Source organism: Pyrgilauda ruficollis, unplaced genomic scaffold (assembly GCF_017590135.1).
Source record: "Pyrgilauda ruficollis isolate IOZ18807 unplaced genomic scaffold, ASM1759013v1 scaffold18, whole genome shotgun sequence".
Lineage (NCBI taxonomy): Eukaryota > Metazoa > Chordata > Aves > Passeriformes > Passeridae > Pyrgilauda > Pyrgilauda ruficollis.
In genome coordinates, this window is record NW_024516984.1 from 8,284,891 (window position 1) to 8,302,887 (window position 17,997).

At 37.0% G+C, this 17,997-nt stretch overlaps 1 protein-coding gene across 2 annotated transcripts; it reads right to left on the bottom strand.

The window, feature by feature from the left end:
• Positions 1–8,605: 8,605 nt before the first annotated feature.
• On the bottom strand, positions 8,606–17,135 carry LY96 (lymphocyte antigen 96). 2 transcript variants are annotated; one of them, XM_041464442.1, is made up of 7 exons: positions 16,801–17,135; positions 14,417–14,716; positions 13,168–13,300; positions 12,065–12,154; positions 11,000–11,128; positions 10,116–10,168; positions 8,606–9,183 (listed from the first exon to the last, which is right to left on the bottom strand). In XM_041464442.1, exons 3-7 carry the CDS (start codon positions 13,259–13,261, stop codon positions 9,082–9,084), a joined length of 468 nt encoding a protein of 155 aa, XP_041320376.1. In that variant the 5' UTR covers positions 13,262–13,300; positions 14,417–14,716; positions 16,801–17,135; the 3' UTR covers positions 8,606–9,081. The 2 variants fall into 2 exon arrangements, with proteins under 2 accessions (XP_041320376.1, XP_041320377.1); XM_041464443.1 differs by lacking the exons at positions 14,417–14,716; positions 16,801–17,135 and having other exon boundaries at positions 13,168–13,485.
• Positions 17,136–17,997: the final 862 nt, after the last annotated feature.

A 17,997-nucleotide genomic window follows, 5' to 3' on the forward strand; every position in this document is an offset into this window, starting at 1 on the left:
GCTCCCAAAAGCCTTGACCTGATAGTGCTGATTGGGATCATTAGCCCAAACAAATTACAATATTACAAAGACTTTCCAGCTCTGTCTATTCTAAGTTTTGCAGGATTTTTCAGGACTCTCAACACATATTTTCCTCAAAGAATACTCAGGGCATTGCAGAAGATTCCCTATAAAACCATACAGAGAAAAACTCTGCTGGCTGCAGCAGTAGCAACACAAGTGACCACCACACAAGATACCAACTTCATTGAGCTGTTTTTTATTTTCATAGGAAGCATAGAAAGGTGCTGATTCAGCCAGCAATCAACCCTGCAGCAAAACCATCTTCAAAACTGAGCCTGTACATGGAGAGGGGTGAACCTGAGCCACTTGCCTAGACAAAAGCACTCTGTTTTGTGGGAGATTTTTTTGCTCCAGGAGTTATAGTAAGGGAGGTGGGGAAGTTTGCTAATATGTGGAGAGATCTGCAGGAAACAAAAGACCTTCAAAAGCATAGTTTCTTCAAGAAATCAAGGTAACAGAACCTGTCTTTTGGAGAGATTCTTATTCAGTTTGAAGCTGAACAGAGACATATTTTCCTGTGGAAAGGCTAAATGAGCATTTAGATCTCTTGTATTTCATTTGATGAAAGCAAACACCCCAGGAGGCAAAAGCTATTTAACCTACAACTAACAATCACTAATGTTTCTGATTATATAAGGGACCCATTTTCACATAGTTAAAACAAGTATTTCTCCTTTCTGCTTTGGTGTTTTAATTCAATCGATTTTCAGGAAAGACATTTTCAATACAACTAAACTTTCATCATGACAGTGACTGTGATGTACAGTGTCATTCAAACATGTGCTTATTTTTGTATTCCTTCACTCAGACTGGGATAAGCTTGCGGGGTGCTCAGAAGCTGAATAAAGATTTCTGTTCATCAAAGCAAAGATTTCTGCAGATTTGGGGAAAATGCCTGTACCACCCTGCTTGAAGGGTGCTATGTGATTGAGTTATTAAAGACGGAATTATCATGCTGTAGCCAAAATGGGATGTTAAAAATGAATGACAGTCCTGTCTGAAATGAGTATACAGCTATACATGCAGCCTTAATATTCTTCTAGCACTGCTTGGAGTTTTTGCATAAAATTTCTTGCAGCAGGAACTTTTGGTTGCTTGACAGATTCAAACTGACAGTCTACAGGTGAAAAGCTTTCTGCCACACTGCAAGTCATGTGGGTCATTCAGGACCATGGTGACAAGGACACCTTGTGTGTAGGCACCCACCTTATTAGGGCCAAGCTGCAAAAAATCCTCCTAAAAATGTCTTCATTTACTTAAGCAAGTTTGTGCCATGCTTAAGAATGTGTAGAATTTGATTCCATACACAGGGCTTCCTTCCATGTTTGATTGCTCATTTTTTATTCAGCAAGAAAATAGCCTGTCAGTCGTCAGCAAGGATAAGCTCTCCAGCGCTGTGATTCCAAGAGCAGTTGTTGCTTTTATAAAGAGAGGCACTAACTTGCAGTTAACCTTCTCATTTTATTCTGGTCTTGATACAACTTGGGAAGTGTTATTAAGAATTTAAATCCTAAACAGAGTGTATTCCATTTCTTTCCTGAATATTTAGGTATTTGTCTTACCTGTTTAAAGTCAAAGATTACCTTTTTTCCCCCCCTCCAAAATAAATTAATATAGCCAAACTAATACAAAGCACACAGGTAACACTGTGCAGTTTGCTTTTATGTGCATCAAGGAAAATCATCCTTGCAAGATGACACCAGACAGAAAGATTTCCATCTGACTACAATGCACACTAGGACAATGTACCTCAAAATATATTGCGTTTTTCTTAGGTTCTTGGCCTTCAGATAGAACCTAAAAATAGAGAATATCACTGAAAGACTCAGTGATTTGGTCTAAAGATTGCACCAATGTACTTCTTGTGTTAGTACCTTTTTGATAACACAGCCACATTCTTTATTGTAGTGAAAAATGAGCTGGTTTAATTTACCTACTTATATTTCCCAGAACTGTGATCATTGTGATATCCCTTGGAAACATGCTAGACCATTGCAAAAAAACAGCTGAATTTTATGGCAAACACACATGACATCAAATTAAACTTCCAAATAAGGCATATGGTCAAGACCAGTCAGAGTTAGGAATACGGCTTTGTTTCTACTTTAGTAGTCCAGCATAATCCTTAGGTTATGGGATATGCTCTGCTGTGTCATGCTATGTGCTTTCCAGGCATTTAATTCCTTAAAATACAAATGACAGTGGAAATTGCATTGGAAAACAAGAATTGTTTCAGTCTGCCATGTTCTGCAGAAAGTTATCTTGCATGGCACAGAATCAGTCCCCCATTGCGTAGGATTTGTGGGTTGCTCTTTGGAGAGGCCACACAATCTTCACTGCAGAATTAAGGGATTCCAGGTCATTCTCTTGGTGCTAGATGCTTAGTAGGTGCTCTGGATCTGGCCATGATTCACATTTCAAAGAACCCTTAAAATATTATTTTACTAATTTCATAAATATTTATACGGTATGCAGCAGGGAAGAAACAGTCCTGATTACAAGCTACTCACAGGAGGCACCACTGCAATCCAAGTGCTAAAAAAACAGATTGTTATAATTGTAATTGATGAATACCTTGAGCTTATGGAGAATTTTAGCACTTGTCACAGAATTACGGTGTCTTAGTCATCCTTGTATTGACAGAATGCTTGAAAAAAGTCACCTCCTTCAAACAAACTTAATATTAATGCTTAACTTATGGATATTGCAGTGTTTGTTGATCAATATTTCAAACACTTTGCATTTGAATGTATATTTTACGTAGCTGTTTATACCACGTACACTCTTTTCCTTATTTACTTCTGTGTTTCCAAAACTGAAATTATATTTATCATTTTATTCTGTGTTTCCTCCCAGAACACGGTGATTTTTGGGTGAAGAAGTGGACTACCACAGCGATTGATGGCACCTGTCAAAGGAGCAGCAGTAAGAGGGTGAGCAGCTGTGATTCTGCTCCCATCGCAGCAGTGACAGTGACTCTGGGCTCTGCACAGTGCTGTCCCTCCAGCAAGGCCAGAACAAGACACTTCCTTCTGTAGTGCTCCCCATTCTCACAGACATCCCAGCTTGACATCTTGAATAAAGTAACTTTTGTGTAAAATATTTGCTGTAGAACCAATACCAATCTGAAGGAAATACCACGTCATTTTTTTAATCACAGGCTTCTCACCCGCACTTAAATGAAATAGTTTGCATTATGACTGCACTAAGGTTGGGATATATAAAATTATATATTGCTGAATATGTCCAACTCTCAGCTTCAAGGAGATTTGGAGACACTCAACACCTCTAGCAGAGTTTATCAGAGGCTGGTACATAAAGTCCAGAATGCCATTAAAATATGCTTTGTATCCACACTTAAGTGGTCAGATAGTTGGATGACATGATCACTGAGGTCCCTTTCAACTGAACTATTTTATTTTAGTCTAAATTTTGGTTACTCTATCCATATACTCCTAAAGGTGCCTACGGAGGAGGCATATCGGTCTGTCTAGTTGTTCTATTTTCTGGATCATTTACTTTTTATAAAACCAGAAGTACTAAAAGAAAATTATAATTTACAAAGTTAAAATACATGATTTGATCTGCTACCCCTGACAATTTCCTTCCTGTTGTACTCTTTGCAAAATTGTAATGTTGCCCATCAATTCCAGAAAAAAGCATATAAAGTCATTTAGAAGTGGGGTGTACACCTGTGCCCAAAGGACAAGTCAGGCTGTCAAGTAGGCACCAACATGAGTACAACCATCACAGCTCAAGTCCTGGCTTATCAGCAAAACCGCAGTGATTATGTGGCACAATAATCTTTGCTTGAATAATACCTATTTGTCAAAAAAAAAAACAACAAAAAAGCAGAAAAATAGTTCTTATTTGCTGAAGTGTCTCAGATTTAAAGGAATTTAAACCTCCTTTTTGTAAAATTATTTGGTCAAAATAAATACATAACATTCTACAATAAGCAAAATTATTTCTTTCCCACAGCCACTTTTTTCCCCTACTACTCATCTGACAATATTCTTTGTTTTAATATTTTAGGTTGTTCCAGATAACATATTAGTTTAGATTTTTTTTTAGGGTCCCTTTTCCTCCTTAATTAGAATATTAAAATCACAAAAACTTTCACAGGTTAGAGAAACTATACAATTAGCAGTCAGAATCACTGGAATGTAGCTTGGGGAATCAGAAAGGAATACTCCTGCTGACAGTCTGTTTTCTGACAGTCATCTGTGAAATTTTCATTAATGATGTTCATTGTTCTGTCTATGTTACACCTGTGTAATGAAAGTATCTTTAATGCTTTAAAGATACCGGGAAAAATCCACTACGTGCAATATCCACTGACATGGAGCACACCACTTCAGTGTGATATATGATTAGAAAAGATAACTACCACTCTGTTCAGCTGATATTCAGATGTGAAATGAAGTCATGTAATTCTAAAACAGGGTCAAATTAATTCACAGTCATAGTGGACAACTGTTCACTCTCATATGCATGATGTTTTTTATTATTTCCTCCTTTAGGCATCTTGTAAGTGAAGGATTGAAATTTCAACTCTATTCCTTTCAGAAGACTAAAGCTATTATTTTGTTTTCTGTGTTTGTCTTTATTTATTGTATGACATTTCTTTTGGTTTTTTGCTTTTGGGTTGTTTTTTTTTTTAATTTATATTACTGAAATTGTTAAACTGCACTGGTATGCTAAAAATAAAAAAATTGTGGGTAATACAGTGAAAAGTCTAAATGGAATGTGACTGAACAGAACGTGTTTAAGAACTAAACCAACCCCATAATCAGTTTGGAGATACTTCAGCAAAGATGCCAAACTTCTCAGAGAAAAAAAGATTCAGTGGATGCGTGCAGTTGGCAGAAGTTACAAGTTAAGAAAAAAAATACAATCTACTCTGTAGCTCTCAAAGGTTTTGTGCAGCACAGGGAAATGGGCAGACAGAAATCTTAGTACAGAAATACTTAGTACAGTGACTGTTCCCTCCTGTGTGCAAACAGCCAGGCTCACTATTAAAGGTTTGCTTTTAGTTATGTCAGCAAGAAATTATTTTAGCAAGAACTTTGAATTTAAAAACACAATACTCATAGCTAAGACAGCCGTTTTTTTAAGACAGCTAAAGCTCAAGGAAAAAATATGTTGTGGGTTTTTGTTTTGTTTGTTTTTTTCCTATACAGAATCTTTGGGAAGCAGTTATACCTGGCCAAATATATGCATGCATATGTATGCATATATATTAAATACATGTATTTTATATACATATATTTCTCTTTTTGCCAGTAATAAAATGTATCTTTGAAGAAAAGAGGTTATGGACATACCCATCTACTGCAGCCAAGGGATCTACAAGGGTGCCTGGGATCCACAAAACAAGTACGTGTGCACAGTAACTATTATCCAAAATTTCCAAAGTCCAGTAATTTCTATTGACAGCAAGAAGACTTTCCAAATTTGCTTTCTTCTGTCCTCTCTCCCCAAAGCTCTGCAGGCAGGAGCCCCCTCCCTTCCCTCCCTCCTTCCTATCTCTTCCCATTAGAAATGTCACTACCCCATCTGCTGCCCCTGAGCTCACTCGTGCTGGCAGGGACTCACGGGCAGAACGAAGGAGCTGGAGTCATTCAGCATAATGTGCTACACACACCCTTCCAAGGCAATTACTAGCACTTTTTACCAAGAAAAAAATGTTATGCAGAAAGGATTTATGCTGCTATGGTTTTCCTTTGATGCCTGTAAGACAGATCAGGACACATCTCCTGCATCATTAAATCCAACTCCTTCTTGCTGCAGGGACCATGTAGTTTATTTATTCCATCTGAGTGTCTGTGCTTTGTGTCATCCAAGCTAAGTGGTGACCAAGGGAATTGCTTCCCTGGACACAAGAGATGCTGCTGTAATACGTGAATTACATGGAATTATCTTTGTGCATCTATCTCAAATGATGTTACAATTTCAGCCAACAAATGTACATGTTACTGTGGTCAGCAGGCTTTCACTCACTTGAAATGATGAATACTTTATGGTTTTTATCAAATAAAACTGTAATAACACAGCTCAAAGTGTGCAGTCTTATTGGAAACCACATTGCACAGGAACTGCTTCTTCTCATAATTACATATTTGGCAACAGAGGGTGAGGGGGTGAAGAAAAGCTCTTTTCCCATCTGCAGAAAATCCTGACAGCCTCTTAAAAACAACAGTAATGAGGGAGAGAAAAAGAGGTATTTTGTGAAGGCTTTAGATATTAATTTCACATAAATATGCCAAACACAAAACCTTCCTTGATTTACTTTTATTTGCATGGGAGGAGGCTTTGTACATTTCACTGGAACTCCTGGCAAAATACAAGGATCTCAGGGCATGTAGCTCTCACAGAATGTTTTAAGAAAGAAATTCCTTGTTTTATTTCACAGTGTTCACACCATTCCAACTCTAGACAGAGCCAGAAAATGAAGAAGCTAAAAATGGATCGAAGTTTACTGGACCAATAAAGTGAAGAAAAGGGAAACATTCAGATCAGTCTTCACAGAGCCCAAGTAGCTCACTTCATCCTAAGGAAACTCCTCCTTGCTGTGGAGCCCTGAACATGGGCTCAGGGAAGTTTGGAAAGAAAATAAGTGATAACTGTTGTCAGCTCTGGACAGCAGCAGAAGGAAGGAAGGAAAACTTTTTAAGAACTCTGTCCCAGGAACCAGACATGAAGAGCAAAGCTTTGCCTTCAGCTCAGCCCTTCACCCTACAGTATCACAGCAATTTCAGGGTAAGCTGTTTGCATGATCTAACATTTTACAAAATCTCTATCTTCTTGTCCAGGGGAGAATGTGGTGTGGCGGTCACCAGCACTGGAATAAGAGGAAATTTCCAGTCATAAAAGTAAAAAACTTGAGGCCTTTGAATAGTCTTTGTTTTATAAAGTGTGGCTCCTGTGCTCTGCCTTGCTGCCCTATCTGCTGGCATGTACAATTATAACCCTTCAGCTGGAGATCTATGTTAAAAAAGTCTGCAAGGCAAGATACTGAGTGCATATGTTTATCTGTAAATGTCTCTATTCAGAGACAGAAATTCTATTTGTACCTTTACACATACTGTAAATTTTCTGTAACATCCATAAAGCATTAGAACATGCTTATGTAAAAGAGCACATGAATGTCTTTGATCTCCAGAAGTGTTAATCTCTCTTACTTGTGTTACTTGCTGCTTAATAAACAAAATATTTCTTCTAACACCCCAAATAATTCAGTCAAAAAAAAAAACCTCAGGACACCTTGTCACTGAAGATGATTTTGAGACTTATGGTTGCTGGATGCCATGAAATGTATACCCAGGGACATAATAAGGTAAGACTGTTCCTTAGGTCAATAATTTGAAACAGACACTACTTGAAATAAGCAAAACAGAAGAAGAAAGGTAAGTATTGCTTGTCATGCTCTCAGGCTGCTTCTTGATTGGTATTTCAGGTTAGGAATAAATTGATCACAACTGTAGTAAATCAGCTCAAACATAAGCAGAACATGCTGTGATACTCCATCTTGGACTAATCCTGGAATGGTCTGTGGACTGAGTGAAAGCACAGATGCTTTGCCACCATCACTTATATGTAATCATGGCTTCTTATCTTCAGTTATTATGCAGTTCTACTTCTGTTTGTACTGACTCTTAATCATTTTGCTTTATTTAGCCAAACTACCTATGATTAAAACCAAGTTTTAAATGGAATATCTGCAAACTTTAGTGTGGAGTTTTTCCTTGAGTTTTCTGATACCAAGTTTGAAAAACATCTTTCTTTATGTATAAAGTGAGATTAAAAGCTTCACTTCTTCTAATTTGCATGTTTGGTATTTAGCAGTCTGAAGGAGGTTAATTTGCTCTGGCTTTTAATTTTTCCCAGGCATTTGGAAGCAATCTGCTAGACAGCATGAACTAGTAGCCAGCACAACGTGCAGCTTCAACAGTGTCCTGTTAGTTGGGGAAAAGTCTCTGAACTCACTAAGTTCACCAGCCCTGCCATGGGGGGGGGGCTGAGCATGAAAACAGGACAGCACTTTTCCTAAGGACCAAACCTCATACTCCACCAAAGTCCGACTGAAGGTCTTGGGTGCAGAGGAGCGAGAAAGGGCAGGTGGGTACTCACTGTTGGCTGCCCGAGAAGCAAAAGCTACAGGAAAACTTTAGAAATGCCTTAGAGAAATAACTGAGGAATAGATCAACCTGTTGTGTGACACCACACTCCCGCTTCTGGAGGACACAGTTTGTGTAGCCTCTGCCCCTCGGATGCTGAGGAAGAGCTAAAAACATTCTAAGCGATTGCAGTTGCAGCTCTGGATGGCTAAATTCAGCTGCACTGTATCAGTGTAACTGGAAAAAAAAAGTGTTCCACTTTGGATTTTATCCACATCAGCTACTACCACATAACAAATTATTACTCCTCTGTTTCAGCTTGGTGTAAACAGAGCAGAGCAATATGAAACATCTGAAGAAAAATCAGAAAATAACAGGAGAATAAAAACCATGTCTTAAACTGATTGTACAAACAAGTTTTATTGTTACAAGAAAAGGAAAAAAAAACCCAAACAAACCAAAAAAACACCCCCCACCACCTCACAGCAGGGTTCCCAAATTCAATTGCTGTGTTATTTTAAATTGAATACTGATGAACTTCTGATTCTGGCACTTCAAAACTTCAAAACTTCTTGATTACTTTAGCTCAGCCTGAAGCACTGAACTTTATTGTAACTCAAGGCACAGCACCAAAATGCAAGACCAGCCTGACATCCAGTCAGGGTAATTCTGTGGATTAATCAGGATGCTTGATTCCCAGAAATTTTGGGCACATTGGCTGAGCAACAGATTATGGCTGTGCTGCAAATGAGAAAGACTATATCTTATAGCTTCCCAGACAGCACATGATGTATTCTGCCTCAGGAAATTCAGTGTGCATATTACTCCACAGCTTGGATTCCAGTTGCCCACAGAAGTGACCTCCATATTCTGGAATTACTTGAGAAGTTTGTTGCCCTCAGAAAGTGTCTTGTTTTACTATCATGGTGAAATTCAAGCATATGAGCATATTACTCTCAGAATCATCAGAGAATCCTTGCACAACAATAGTATAATTGCCCTAAAACAAGCAAGACAAAAAAAAAAAAAAAAAGAAAATTAGTCCACAGTACTGCCTGCTCTTGTCTAAATGGCTTCTTGGAATGGTTCTGGTGATTTCTGTTAGAACTGAAAAAGACAGATTCCCATCAGGGACTGTTCTCATAGGTATAGTCAGGTATATGAGCGCCTGAAAATAAAAGTGTTCAACTTCCTTCTCATGGCCAGACTACTGAGGAGCAGCATTTCCTGGTCTAGCACAGTCCCATCAGGAAGTGCCAGCTCTACCACAAGTTCCTCATCGACAGGAGGACAGCTCATGTTCCTGTCCAGTACTAGCTCTGGGGCTACAAGAGCTGTTGGACTCTTGGAGGCCCATGAGCTGAGGGGGATGGTGGAGATTTTGGACCAGTAGGAGCTCCTTAGTGACATTTTTAGGGATTAATAGGATTGATAAGGGTCTTGGAAAAGCTCAGACAACTGATGAGAATGGCTTAACCTGAGGACTGGTGCTGCCCCTGGTTTAACAGCAGAGCACTGCTTTTACTTTTTGGATATTGTTGTCCCTTTTCAAATATTTGAAAATGGTTTCATGGAGTAAAAGAGCACCATGTGAAGAGAATGTAAAATAAAGAATGACATGGGAAGAAGGAATATGAATGGATTTACTCAAACAGGTAAAAGGAAAGAGAATAATTTACCAAACAAAATGGAATAATTAAGGTGACATTAACTGATTACTTTGATCTTTTCTTTTATAAAATAAAGGAATAATAACCTTAGAACATCTATCATTTCAGAGATGCTACCATTTTATTGTTATCAATTCTACTATAAGAAAATTTTCTGACATTTCCTCTTCTCTTTTTTACAATTTGGGTGAACATCTCTCTTCAGAAAAAAATATACCTGTAAGTATGTGATTTTACTATTATACAAAATGTTGAAAAGTACCTTTGGAAATGCTGTTCTTGAGCCTTTAATATCAAATGCTGATGCAAGTGTTTCTGAAAAACAGAGATAATTATAATACAAAGAGTTACTTAAACATAAAGCCATCAATCAGACTGCCTAAATAACTTCAAAGCAATATGGCATATCTCTCAGCAGCAGTTGCCAATGTAATTTACCCTTTCACTGATAAAGCCCTCATCTGGTTCTTCTCTCAGAGCTCTGACTTTTTGTGGAAACCACATTAGAAAATAGAAATTAACCACAGTGCTCCTGCAACATCTCCTCCAGACAAATCCTACTGTGATAACTCCAGTAATTTAACTTGTAATAGCAGTTCACTTGAATGGTAACTGAAGAGAGCTGATACTGATTTTTGAAGAAAGGAAAACAGACTATTTTACCCTCCTTACAGGTCTTTTTGGCCTTTAGTCTGGCATCCTACCTGAATTCTCTGAATCTGAGCCTGTATTGTGTTAATACTTGTTAGCCCCTACCAAAGGATTAACTCTTCTCTATTGGGTTTAAAAACCCATCCAGACATATATCGAAATAAACTTTGTTCTGGATATTAGTAGAGCCCACAGTGCCTCTCAAGTTTCCTGTTCAGTCCAGTCAAATGCAATCTTTCCTTGTCATTTTAGAGATGTTCACAACAAGTGTCATCATCAGATGAAGGATATTAATAATTCTCATTTATGGAGACAGAAACTGCAGTACAAGGATGTTAAAATAAAGAATTTGAATATTTTCTACTTCAGTGGGGTTCTGGCACTGGAGAATTGCCTGCTCCTGCCTGAGGTTTGCTGCCTGCCAAGCAAAGTCTAGATTGTGGAGATAAAAATCTGTTTGCATGGGTTGATTGCACCATGTATTTTCACACCAACCTCCTTTCAGCGTTCCGCACACTGAGTATTCATCATCAGCTCCGCTGCAGAGGAGTTCTTTCCAGAGGAGTGCTTTAGCACCATCATACCAGACATTGAAGACAATCTTCAAAAAGTGGATGTCACTTCCTAATTAAAACATTGCAACTAAGAAAATGGTAACTGGTGGGGAGGAAAAGCGTATATGGAGACATGCTGTTTAGATAAAAACTAGATTTTGCCAAAACACTGTATTTTTGTAAGACTCCCCCAAAATTAAAAAGGTATATATCTTGAAAACTGCTGCTTCCAGAAAAAAAAAGAAAAAAAAAGAAAAAAAAAGGAAAAAAAATAAAAAAAAAAGAAAAAAAGTTATTGGTGTTTTTAACAACAACAAAAAATTAGTCTTAAAAATATTTGGGAAAAAAATTTCAAAGTCTGTTTTAATTTCTTTAGTAAAGGAAACAGAGTTCATTCAGCTCCACAGCTAACTTAAACACGTGCTCAAATGAAGACCTTAGTTTTAAGCAGATATTGCAAAGAAACTGTCATGAATGCATCATAAAGATGTCTTTCTAGGGAAGCAAACCTAGTGCAGAAGGGGAAGTTTATGATACAGCCAGGTCCTAAACATTTCATTAGCTGAGGCTGCTGGCTTAAAGCTGGGTTTAAAGATCACAGTTAGGTTTGCACACAAGATCCAGTACCATCTCCAGCTTCTGGAACATGCATATTCTTCACAGAAGTCCTGCCATAGCTGGATGGCCTGATGATACTCTCTCTCCTTTAAAAGACTTGGATCTTGTCCAGGCCAGAAGACCAAAATGCACATACACCTAAAGTGTCACAGATTTGCATTTACAGTGACAGTCTGCGTGCAGGGCTCTGGTAACTGCTCCAAGTAAAACTCAAACACATTTTCACAAATCATCATTTCTCTCCATCGCTATAGTTTATCCATTCCATTTTTAACCCCAGAAACCAATTTCCTAAATAACACAGCATTTAGGATGAAGTGTCAGTTTTTCACTTGTATTTCATTTCCAGCATTCCCAAAATATAATTGTCTAGTTAAGACAGACTCACTTGGAATCCAGGTAAGATCAGCCTTCCAGACAGATTTGTTCATCGTGCTGCAAGGTGTCAGATTAAACATGAAAGCATGAGCTGTAGAATCTACAGAAAAAAATCATTTCACATTGATAGTGTGAATAGGCTTCTCCATAAAAATAATAAGAATATACAGTTATACATACAAAAATACAATTTTAAAATGCATTTGATACATATTTTGTATCATTGAATGTACATTTATTATGTATCAAATACATATTTTAAATGTATTTAAGTTATATTCTATAAAATTGCTCAATATATGTGGTAAATATTAAATATGTTTTTAATTATATTATTATTTTTACATTTAGAAGGCAAAACCAGTATCATATTTCTTTAAGCAAAGAGAAGTAAATTTTTGGTTGATGATATTTTGCACACAAAAAACAGAGACAAAAGTACCTTTATTTCTCTTTTGAAGATATACAAACTTTTTATTCGCACTAAACCAGCATGGTCTTCTACTGAAAACATCCCTACTTATGATAATCATGCTGAAAAGAACTAAAAATATTTTTAATGCACCAGCATATTTTTCAGGTAATGTAAATGAACCTTTGAGTAGATGTTCTCTGTGACTGACCCACCTTGCATTTTTAAAATACACAAAATATCAGCCCATGACACAGACAGGGCAAGAGGGGACACACCATGCTGTCTCAGAACCTGATTGGTACCACAGCCTGACAGAATATGACATTCCCTCTTTTTTTCCACATACTTCAAGCTTTTGATTGTAACACACTGGTTAACTCAATAGGTATAATTTATACAACAGAGTACTTGTGAAACTAGTTTAAACCCATTATCTTCTTACATTTCCTGAACAAAAACATGCCTATTTTACTTGAGAATAAAATTCTCTCTCTCCTAGCTGCTGGAACCAGCATTGCGGTAGGATTTATGCCTATGAAGTAAACTTCTTATAATAGGGTGATTAAGAACAGAAATATACTTCTTTATCTTTTTCTGTATTCTTCAAAGAAACTGATTTGAAAGAGAATTCACAATCCCTCAGACTACAGTAATTATCCTGCAAATTTAACAAAAGGATTACCTATTTTTTTACTTACCACAGAAAGTATATGACATTTCAAGATCTGATGATGTACAAATGAATTCACTGACTCCAGGGGTGAATAAAATGAAAAAAAGGAGTTCAAACATAGTTACTTTCTCTTTTTTTCAGTATTCGATAGTATAAAACTTCATTTGGGAGAAAGAGGAAGAAAATTCAGCACAGTCATCATCAGTCACATGTCTCCGGGGAAAGTTCTGCTATTTATTGAATTCTCTGCAATCTTTGTTAATCCTACTGTAGCACTGTCAATTATCATCACACTAAATTTTGTTTAAAAAAAAGAATTCCTACTTTTGTTGTTACATTTTCCCCAGACAATGCAGCTGAAACCAAGAGTGAAAAATTAAAGAGAAAACTGTGTGAAATGGGGAAGTGAAATGACACTATGATTACCAGAAGTACGTAATGAGCAAGTTTAGTTGACTCATCAGGGGTAAGATTTCTAAAGGCATAATTTCAAACACAGAGTTTCCTGCACATATTAAAGAAAAGAAAAATCCAGAACTGATGAAAACCAAGTCCATTCTTTTATTTTTATGGTAGTCAGTACCTCTCATGGTTTTCATGTGAGCTCCTTACAAAGCTCACTGTGCTTTAAGAATACACCAGTCATCTGAAGGAATGCAATTAGATGATGTATTTCAAATGGAGCTGAATGCAATCATCTGATGCTACGATGTGCACAAAAACCATGAGTGATTGTGCCCAGAGATTGGGGTAATTCCTAGATTAATTAAGGAAAGGGAAATTTGAATTAAAGGTGCCTGTAAGTACCAAATAATTAACTACTACATGAAATAATTTACAAAATAAGATAAAAATTTGAAAATTTAATGCAGCTAGAGAATTCTCTTTAGTATTTCCAGATCTTTCCATAGACCACAAGAAGAGTCCCACTGGCCTGACAGAGTTCAAAATTTTAAGAAATTTGGCTTTTAAGTGGGAATTCAAAATTATATTTTGAATATTATATATATATACATACTTTCCTGACAGATCCCCACAGTACATACACACATAGATTTTTGTTGTTGTTTAACAGGATGCTATAAAACATATAAGTTCCTTGTAATCATAGGAATAACACAGTTCTGTTTCAAGATGGACAAATTTTGCTTAAAAATAGTAAGACATGCAGTGAAATTGAAATAAATCAGGAAGTCTGTAATAGTTGGAAAAAAGAAATGCAGTAGTGAGACAGTCACAAAGGAGCAATGAAACAGCTATGAAAGAAGAGCTACCTTTTGCACAGATACAGCCAAAAAAAATTTCCTTTCAGCCACAAAGCCATGACCAGTGGTGTGAAGGAGTTTAATCTGTGAGAAGCCAAGCCAGGCTCTCTGCTGAGTCTTCTGTCAGTCCAGCAGGTTTAGCACAAGTCCCAGGTCATTCTGAAGTGGGCAGGGGGTGGCAATGACCATACCCCAGTGATGCACAAGATTTCCCAGCTGAACATGGGTCCCTCTGTGGCAGACTTGGTCTGGCATTGCTGCTCAATGCGTTGGGCGGCTGATGCACTCATGGGCAGAGTGGAAAGAACACTGCAGATTAACAAGACTTTACATAAAGCTTTCTTAATATGAAAGAAGACAAACTCTCTGCTGAATTGACTTTCTAAACCTGGTTCAAGCATCGGTGTTTTTTTCAGATACTTGCTGCAGAAAAATTATAGATGAGGAATGAGTCCCCCCTGGTGGTTCAGACAGACACATGCAGAAACCTCCTGCTCCTTCCTTATTGCACTTTTATTGCACAAGACTATTCCAATGCTTTAAAAAGTCAGTATAAGAAAGCTCAATTTAAAAGTATCTAGCTGGCTAAATGGGAAAACAGGAGCAATAAGTACTACTGGTGTCATAGCTAAAATATCCTTTATGACCATGAAGCCTACAACCTTGACCTCTGTGTTTGGTCAAACTGTCATTAAATTAAAATAACCTAAATTATTTTTAAATAATTTCAGCAAATTCTGTTTTAGATGCTTGTGGCGTTTCATGCCAACATCAATGCTGTTCATAGAAGTGACGTCTTGTGATGATCACTGAAAGCCCAAAGCAGTGCACTAGCGGTGTGAAGAATCTGTTCTGTTCCTTTCAAGTCAGTATGAGGATCACTGCAGAAGATTATAAAGTTCTATACACTTTAATTTTACAAAACCTTTTTTCTTTACTATAATCCTTTTCTTATGTATTCCAATCCAAAAGGAAGGCAAAAAGGAAGGAGAAGTGGAAAGAGCTACACAATAATGTTACTTCACTGAGGTTTTGTCAGTGAAATACTTCATTTATTTTGAAATCCTTTGCAAGTAAATTCAGTAGGAACCAGCTCTCATATCCAATTAATAGTACATAAATTCAAGTCTAAAGAATTTAGAACTTCATATCTATGACATTTAATTTTGCTACATCTGAGATGTTGAGAATAGAAGTTTATTCCAAGCTTCCTCACTGATTTGTGGTTAAAATCCTTAAAATAATCATAATTCATATCAATTGATATTTTTATCTTCTTTCTCAAGGCACCCAAAAAGTGCTTAATTTACTTTTGATTGCTTTTCAAAATAATCACTTTGTATTTGGATTGTTGGCTGCAGATGAGTACATTGATCAGGTAAGCACTTATAAGTCATTACAATCTCCCTCAGGAAAGACTTATAATATGCATGGTCATAATATTTCATCACAGAAAAATAAATAACAGTACACCAGTATAACAGGGGAAAGTACTCAATTTCAAAGTGTTAGACAGAATTAAAGATTATATTCCAGATTTTGGCACATAACAAAATTTCACTTTAATGGAAAACTCTTTTAAGAGATCAACCACATTTATTAAATAACGAAAGAGGCAATAATAATTTTCCTTGCAGGACCATTTATGAGTTTTTGAAGTAGATAGTTCCAGACACTTGGAAGCAGACATTTATTCCTTCTGATTCTGGGTTTAGGGTTGATGCTGAAGGCACTATAACGTAAAGGGGCCCTATATAAGGCATAAGACTGCATTCACAAAATAAAAATACACTCGATTATCAGCATGAAGAATAGAAAACTGTGGACTCTTCTCAAAACCCCTCACTGACAATCAAATCCCCTATTTTTGACAATGTTTATAGTGGAAGCAGAAAGTCATGCCCAGGGATACAATAATGAGGTAGAGGATTCATTTCCTCTACAGGCAACTGATTAAATGCTTGAGAGTGCCATGGGAGTCCAGACCAAAAGCAGGGCACTGGCACATATCCAGTGGTGCATTGGTAGCATTTGAGTAAGAAACCAAAGAGTTTTTGAAATATACAAAAAGTGCTGTGCATTACGCTGTACATGTTTTGTTAAATGCTGTATGAACTTTGGCTTAGTGGTTTGATTTGAATATATCCCATTAAACCACTGGAGACTATTAAAATGTAGCAAACACATACCAGGTGGTATGGTTTTCCTGTGCAAACTATTATGTTGGAAATAACTCCCTGCCTCTTGCCAGTAGCCTTATGGTTTATTCTCTGCAAGCCAAGTTTAGGACTAAAACTTACAGTTGTATACCCTGAAGTATTCATTAAGCTATTAAAATTGCCAAAAAGAAGAGAAAGAAGAGGATGAAGGCATAAGAAAAGGGGATGTCCTACCTGAGGCTCACAGTATGCACACCACAGCAACACTTTCCATGCTGGAATTCTAGAAAGGGAGACAGCTGGACATATTTTGCGGCTGTTTGCTCTTGTTCTCTGCTATTCCCTGCTTAAAATAGCTGCTTGCTGAGGTCTGTGTAGCTCTGGGATAATCTTATTATAGTGGATCCAACTCACAGCTAAGCACACTTGTCCCATTTCTCATGCAGGCTGCAGCAGGCTATGCTGTACGCTGGGGAATGAAGAAATCCGTGGTATGAGACATGAAGAAATCTGTGGTATGGCCACAGAACTCCAGAGCAACAAAATTACAGCAGTTTACCAAGTTTCCACCCTATTAAGTTACGTTGGACAGTTGTAATAATTCACGTCTGCTCTTAATTTTTACAGCACAAAAAGACTTTCATGAAGTTTCCATCACCTAAATCAAGCCTTCCTGATTCCATGAAAAAAATTACAGATTTTCTTCATCTTTGCCAATATGATGACTTTGGTATGTAATAAAGCAAGGTCCAGTCAAATTAATTAACTATTAATTCTACAGAGTGTGGTTAAGAGCATGAAGTACCTCACAGCTTAAAAGATTTCTCTTTGAAGTACCAAAAAGGGATAATTTTCTCATCAAAAATTCTTATATTTGCATGAAAAAAATGAGGGTTGTGGGATAATTTAATTTTAAAAATAACTTCAAGAAATGACAAGCAACTCTGTACTTTATAATTAAGAACAAATATGGACTAATGAATAATAATGTGGCCAAAACCAAAAACTTGAGAAAGTTTTTTTTCACTAGCAAGAAAATAGCATGTAGTAAAAGTCTGAAAAGAAAAATTTGCATATATCCTGACTGTTATTCAAAGGGAAAAGATTAAAAAAAAAAAACCCAGTCATCTATTACCTTTTCTGGAAGCATTTAAGGCTGGAAAGGGATAGGAAGAATATGTCTAGGAAGGAGGCTTCAGTAAATTCCTACAGAATAACAGAATTAGCTACGTTGGAAAAGACCTGTGAAATCAGAGTCCAACATATAAAAGGTGTTTCCTTGAACACCTCCTTTTGGGAAAGGAAAAGAACGCTTGCAATTTCAATGGGGATCAGTTGGGCAAGTTTTGGTCCATGTCCCTGCACTTGATGGCATCCCATGCCTTTTGATGGCTTTCACTTTGGCAAATTTTTTTTATTTTTTTTTAGTAT